General features: G+C 33.3%; 1 protein-coding gene across 1 annotated transcript; it reads right to left on the bottom strand.

Moving 5' to 3' along the window:
- Nucleotides 1-233: 233 nt before the first annotated feature.
- LOC146943676 (protein PARTING DANCERS-like) lies at nucleotides 234-4,777 on the bottom strand (the record flags this gene model as incomplete). Its single annotated transcript, XM_085747728.1, has 6 exons — nucleotides 234-743; nucleotides 1,079-1,162; nucleotides 1,275-1,315; nucleotides 1,397-1,491; nucleotides 4,490-4,585; nucleotides 4,698-4,777. Coding segments are annotated over 6 exons (552 nt in total), but the record flags the coding sequence as incomplete, so codon positions are not given.
- Nucleotides 4,778-7,650: the final 2,873 nt, after the last annotated feature.

Raw genomic sequence — 7,650 nt, 5'->3', positions numbered from 1 at the left:
ATATTTTATCTATTGTTCATACCAACTGAGCTAAGTTCACTATGACAATCCCTCAATTTTTAAATAAAATAGTAATTTAGTTTATGAATTTACATATGTTTAATATAAGTCCTAATGTTTCTAAATGTTTGGTACCTTATCTCTCAAAAAAAAAAATGTTTGGTACCTTATGAGACAACAATGGACCATCAAAAGATCAAAACTGTGACCGTGGAATTTCAAAGAGAAAAGAAAATGAACAATACAAACACAACAAACAAAGACTTCTTCCATGTCTGTTTTACCGTATGTTCCTTCACATAAAATTCATTTTTTATGGTTATAACAAACTTTAAAAAATTGTGGATTTAAAAAATCATTGATAGTTATGAGTATTTTATATGAAAAATTGTAGATTTAAAATTGTCAATTGAACACTATCTTATATAGAAGTTAACGATTGATAAAATTGCAATTAAGAATACTATTTTATCAATTGATAAAATACAAACTAAAAATACTATTTTATACAGAAGTTAATAATAAAAGAAGAAGGAATTAACATATATCCCCATCACTTAAATCTGGATTCCTTTGTTATTTTGTGATCAGTTGATCTTGGCCTTGGGACGTAAGTAAGACATTGGGTCTCTGAGAAACCTTGAAATCATCTCTGCCTTGTCAGTAGAAAGATCTGTGTTCTGCAGAATTTGCTCTTTTGATACCTTGGCAATTGCTTGGACAGAACCAATAGCTTGACTAAGCTGAATTGAGTGATCAGAAAAACAAAATAACTCAACCTATAAGCATGGCTATTATACGGTTTTTCATGTAACAAAGTTATTATTATGTGGTAAAGACTATCCCCAGCCAGTAGGAAAATAGCACAAGCCTAACATAGCATGAAAACTTTGACACCAATGCAATTATTATCTGGAAATAAACAAAAGGAATGCTTATGCACAAACTACTTATGAAAGTTATACTTTAGCAAGTTTAACATGTATATACTCTAGAATTCAGAGCTTAATCAATAATGAAAGGAGGCATGTAAAAATAAAACTAAATTGAAAAGTTGCCTTGTAGTAGAGAGATTTACCGCATTTGCATCGTAATTGTCAATGCCTGGGATTGATGTAACAACTTTAAGGTAAAAGTTCATTCCTTGCACCAACTGCTTCCTCTTCAAAACCATAACAAAATTCACACATCAATTTGCTAGTTTCACTTCATATGTGATTAGTAGCAGCTATATCGTATGAAATTTTATTGTAAAATCAATGAGCTGACCTCACCTCAGCTTTCAGTTTTTCTTCAATTCTCTGCTGCTTGTATACTGCAATTAGTTGGAGAACAAGAACTATAATTAAATTGTAACAACACATTAAAGATAGTTAGACGAAGTTTCAGGTTCTACCTCCAGTAGAATGGGCTATTTTTAACATCTTTTCAAATCCCATCTCAAAGTCTTTAACTGGCACAAATGTAGGCTTGCCAATCACCACCCCAAATCTTCACATATTCATAACAAACCAGGATCCATGTTCTTTCATTATGTTAGTAAACATGGCATCCATGGATGAAAGGAGAGAAAAGCTTAACTAACTTTGTATTGATGAATATGAAAATGTTACAATGAGTGAAAAGTTACAATAAAAGAGTACATCAAGGCCTATTTATAGGCATCCACTAACTAGTAACTAATACTCCTTATTACTAGCTCTAACTAACTATCTTTATTCTTAATAGCCTCCCTCAAACTCAAGGTAAGAGAACTCTTAGCTTGAGTTTGGATTACAAAGTTAACACCAAACAGAGGAAATTAAAATGCAGAAGTATTTGACAACCAAAAAGATAGTAGTTGATGTGCATAAGATGACTGATACAAAGCTGCACACCATAAGAGAAGACTTCCAATCAAACCACTTGTTTCCTCCAACAGAAACATCTTGCAAAATCTGCACTCCAACTACTAACCAAAACAGCTCTCCAGCAGCTGTATAACCTCAATAATACTTCAAATGTATAGAAGCAAAACAAACTTCCAGCAAGTATGAATAACCAATCCAGAACCGGGAGGTACCAAAGGTGTAGGCAAGGAAAACATAGCACTCAAACTACAAAAACCAACATCACTAGCAGAACCAACAAAGTAGATATGTAAGCAATGCTTCACCAAACCAAACCAAATCCAACCAATATTTGATCTCAAGCAGTAACTAACCAAAGCCATAAGGCAAAACGCTTAACCATTGAGCAGAAGCCATAACTCTAGGCTTAACCACTTAACAGAAGCTACCATCAACAAAGCCAACAAAGGGCAACATGCTTAACCACCATAGGGCAGAAGCTATGATCATCAAGCCATAAGGCAAAAGCTTAACTACCAAGCAGAAACTATACTCAAAGTTTAACCACTTGACAGAAGCACAACAACAAGCTTAACCACCTATCAAAGGCAGAAGCAATCATCAAGAAAAAAAAAATATCAACGCTTAACCATCAATGGAAGAAGTGTCACGCTTAACAACCATTAACAGAAGCTACAAGAAGAAGAAAACGACGCTTAACCATCCTTGGACAGAAGCACAACGCTTAACCATTCATGACAGAAGCTTATCAACATAGCTTAACCATCATGAACAGAAGCACAAACAAGAATCAAAGCCAGCATAGGCTAATAACAAAACTGAGAATGCAGCCCTGCATCCCATCAAAACAGAATAGAATAGGCACTCTCATAGTACCATAAGCAAAGGCTGAGGCCAAAAGCAGCTATAACGATCCAGGACCAAATAGAAAGAGGTAATGAATCATAACGATCCAGGACCAAATAGAAAGAGGTAATGAATCACAAACATCCAGTAAAGAATCCAACCAAAGCATGAGAGCTAAACTTGTCTTCAATCAAATTGCACTTGTAACCAGCTCTAATTGGTAACAAAGAAACCCAAACACAAATTTGTCTTCAATCTTGTGGAGAAACCAAGACTTTATTGCTTGCCATTGATGTTTCAAATTGACAGAAACCAACATATCTCCACACGCAGAACCAAAGTTCTTAATGATCTTCAAATTTCCAATCTTCACAAAGTCCATCCTTTGTACCAGAAAAAAAAATTAACCTACGTGTTGCACCAAACCAAAACACGCTTCTGTAGAAACCTTTACTGAACCACAACTTGGCACATACAGAGTTATCTTCACACTATATGTCCCCCTTCAAACTCAAAGTGGAAAAGTTTACCAATTTGAGTGTGAAATACAATGAAAATTGCAATTGTAAATGGGAGGAACACAAAAAAAAAAAAAACAGCTTCTGAACAGCATATGCTTCTGCTTCTGAACAACAAAAAATGCTTCTGAACAATACAGCTTCTGAGAAGAATACAGCTTCTGAACCAACAAAACAGCTTCTGAACCAACAAAACAGCTTCTGAACTAACAATACAGCTTCTGAACCAACAAAACAGCTTTTGAACCAACAAAACAGCTTCTGAAACGAGATTCACGCGCTTCTGTAAACTTGCTTATGCACGAAAAAAGGCTTATGCAAAACTTCTTTTCCAAAACCTGAGTCAACTGAAGCTTCATGTCTACAATCATGTTAGAAATCGTGCCATATGAACCGAATCAGATGCGATGAACAAGAAATTTCACCGTCGCTGATGAACTCAAATCACAAATCAAAAATGAATACGAGAAGGAAAAAAACTGTTATAGATCGAACGATGACGACATGACGAGAACAGATTGAAAACAAAATAGATCGATATGAATCAAGGATTAAACGCAAAAACAAGAGGAATCGAATTTGACTCTCGAAACCCTAAGATTTGGGGAAAATGACAAGAGTGAAATCGAACAAAAATTGAAACAAAAAGGGCAAGATTCGAATCAAGAATAGCAACATGACAAACTCAATCACGAAAGGATTCAGAAACTGGAATGAAGAATTCGAACAAGACTTTCGAATTGCATGTGAATATGAAATTGAGATGCAGATCAAAAGAGAAATTGATCGAACAAATCAAGAACACAAACTGATTCGAAGTACTGGACAAAGATCATAGGAAAGAAAAATTGAATTTCAATTTGAGATTGTAACAGAGTCAAGAAAGAAAGGTAAAGAAAACGAAGAGAAGTGAAATACGAGAAAGAAAGTGAACGTGAGAAAATTTTATTTTCTCGAGAAAATGCAGCGGAAAATATCCTGCAAGGTGGATACCAGATTTGATGCTCTGATACCATGTTAGTAAACATGGCATCCATGGATGAAAGGAGAGAAAAGCTTAACTAACTTTGTATTGATGAATATGAAAATGTTACAATGAGTGAAAAGTTACAATAAAAGAGTACATCAAGGCCTATTTATAGGCATCCACTAACTAGTAACTAATACTCCTTATTACTAGCTCTAACTAACCATCTTTATTCTTAATACATTATTCAAGTCATGCATACATAGCTAACATTAATCAATCAGAAGAACAAAATTAACAAAACTCACTTGAAATATGACTGAGTGAATGAATCGATTTCCTCTTTTGATGGTAGTGTCACAACAACATAAAAACGAGAAAATTGAGTCTTCAGTTTCTGAACTCTGCAACAGAAGAATCAAATAAAACATGAACTCTTTGCTAAGTATAAATGCTGCTTAAACATTATAACCCGCAAGCATTAGAAATGATTCCAAAACAACAGAGCCTAGTAACCTGTTGAAGATTGGAGCCACATTGTTGGAGTCCCAGTTTGTGACAAAAATGAAGGCCACGGATAAACCGCCACAATTGAAAATAATTCAAGGAAAATCCTCAAAACTTCAGCGACGAACCACCATATAAAAAGAACGGGAAGGGAAAACAGGCTAAAACAGGAAATGACATACCGGAGCGATTGGAATAAACTTAAGGCGAAAGGAGTTAGCAGAGAGGAAAGTGGAGATAAAATCAATGAAGGAAGGATGTTGTTCCTCTTTCCATGCATTTCTCATCAAACAGATTCCATTGGTATCTACAATAATGACCTCATTCTAAACAAGTTAAGATCAATTCATTTTTTCAAAATTTGAATTACATTTTTGTCCAACACATGTAATTACATTGAATTATGTCATTTTCTCAAAATTTGATCAGTGTTGCGTCGTGTCCGGTGTCCGTGGAATAGATTTCTTAACTAAAATATGCCTTGAACTAAAAGCCTGAAGTGAAGTCAACACATTATTCAACGGTGAAATCATTACTAAAGATGAAGAATATCATGATTCAAAGAATTAAAGCAAATAGATAACGAAGATAACAAAATGAAATTGGAACAAATTTTAACCAAACATCGTCGTTTTTACAATCTACATTCAGAATAAAAAAATAAATAATCTGAAATGAAAAATATAGATATAACCTCAAGAATATTTTCATCATGCAGAGATAGTGGCGGAGCCACATTAGACTGAGGGGGTGCAGTTGAATCCCCTGGGTTTTAGATATTACACATAAAATTTTAATTTTTTCCCCCATGAACCTCCTGACTTTTTGACTCCGAACCTCCTGACCAACTCTGTTGCATTCTCTTAGCAGAATTTGTACCTTCTTGACTTCTCTGCATTCACTTTTTTGCAAATTGTACTGATTTTTAACTATGGTATCTAGTAAACATGCTTTCAACTCAATTTTTCCTTTTATTTTTACATTGATTTGTCTTTTAATCAATATAATGTGTGAATATTAGTTGAAGAAAAAACACCCAATCGCTTTGCTAAACTGCAACTTGTGAATTGTTATCGCATAGGTAGATATATATATCATTTTTATGGGTAGAATATATATAAAAAATAATTCATAATTATTAACTAATAAAAAAGGTTCATAAAAAAATCAAAAAGGATAATTATAAGAATATAATCTAGTATGTTATATGGTTTTGGCAGGGTGGCCCTAGGCATGGTTGGAAGAACGGTAGTTTGGGACACCATTTTTTTAAAGGCATCAAATTTATTATTTTTACTTAGTAATTAATATTATATAGATGTACATATTTTTAAATTGCTTGATTAATGATATTGAAAATATATTTATATAAAATCTTGATTATAAATGAATCTTTTGCAAAAAAATACAAGTAAAAATACATTCGAATATCCAGAAGTCCTAGCTCAACTGGCAAAATGCCGAAATTGTTAGGCCGGATGCCATGACCGGGGTTCGAACCCCGGTACCTCCACTTGTGTGTGTGAATTTATAATGGCTTTGTTATTTCGTCTATCTACCAAAAAAAAAATACATTCAAATAATTAATTAAAATGGGCACAACTTTAATATTGCTCATGGCATCAAAAATCTCAAGATCGGCTTTTGGTTTTGGTTGTATACATTTAGCATCATTGTGTATTTTTTTACAAGAATTTAGCATTGTGTATGTTATAAGTGTTAGTTTTGGCGTGGTGAATATAAATTATTTATATATATATATATATATATATATATATATATATATATATATATTATAATTATTAATTAAAAATTTAAAAGTTTGAACCCTCTGGCTCTGGGTCCTGGCAACGCCATACAATTGTGATTAAGTAATGTGTTTATGAACGGTTAATTAAGAGAAAAGGTTACCGGAGAAAGAGGAATGTGATGGAGTAGTTGAGTCTCTTCCAAGGGATGATGTATTCATGTCTCTAAGAATGAACTGAAGAAGATGAAACAGAATCTCGTTTGCTAAAAACAACGGCGGAGGAAGGTTGCAGCTATGGCGGCGTGCGGTGGTTATCGTCGCCGAAGCACGGAAATGGATGAGATCCAAGGGAAGCTGTTCCTGCACACAAACAAACAAACTAACTAACTCTTTCCCGCCGCAAAATGTTTAATTCGTCGAATGTAAGTGTGATATAATCGTTACAACTTAGTTGTCATTAATTTGTTAATCTAATTACCTCAAGATCGTTTTATTAAGTGATACAATATTTCGCGGGTTCGAACTAGACACATCGGACTGCTACTTTGACAAAAAAAAAAAAACACGGGTTTCACTTGGTGTCATCAGAGACATGGTGTATTTTATATGAAAGAAAATAGTGGATGAATTATTAAAAAATAAAAGAGAATGATTGATTAAAAGAGAAATAGAATCAATGTCATTAATGTAACCAAAAGCTAATGATCGATTAGTGATAGTGAACTCAGTTACTTCATCGATTATAACTTTCAACGAGTTTAAGCATATTGTATGAGATAATTTGTTATTTTACTTCTCTAAATACTAGCAATATTTGTCTCATTGTTAAAATCCAGCTAAACCTTTTTATGTAACAAAATCAATTTTGTTTTTGTTTTTCTAATTCCATTGACCAATTTTCCAACAAAATATAGAAATTTTTTAACTTAGTATCTGTCTAAAGACCGATTAATTTGAGGGTTCAAATCTCATTGTTCACTTGTGCCAATAAAAGATATATTATTCATACCAGTATTTCAAAATTTACGATTCATTTGCTATGATATCACCGCAACGAAATATGCTTCTGTATGTAACAACTTAGTCATGTAATATTGTATATGGTATATTATATTTCAGGGGTGGGCGGAAGATGCGGCAACTCAGGACACCATTTTTTTATGGGCATAAAAATTATTATTTTTACTTAGTAGTTGTTTTTTTAGATATTTG

This window comes from Medicago sativa, chromosome 2, assembly GCF_051527215.1.
Source record: "Medicago sativa cultivar Bolivia chromosome 2, Bolivia_mono, whole genome shotgun sequence".
Lineage (NCBI taxonomy): Eukaryota > Viridiplantae > Streptophyta > Magnoliopsida > Fabales > Fabaceae > Medicago > Medicago sativa.
This window is presented reverse-complemented; position numbering and strand designations above follow the sequence as displayed.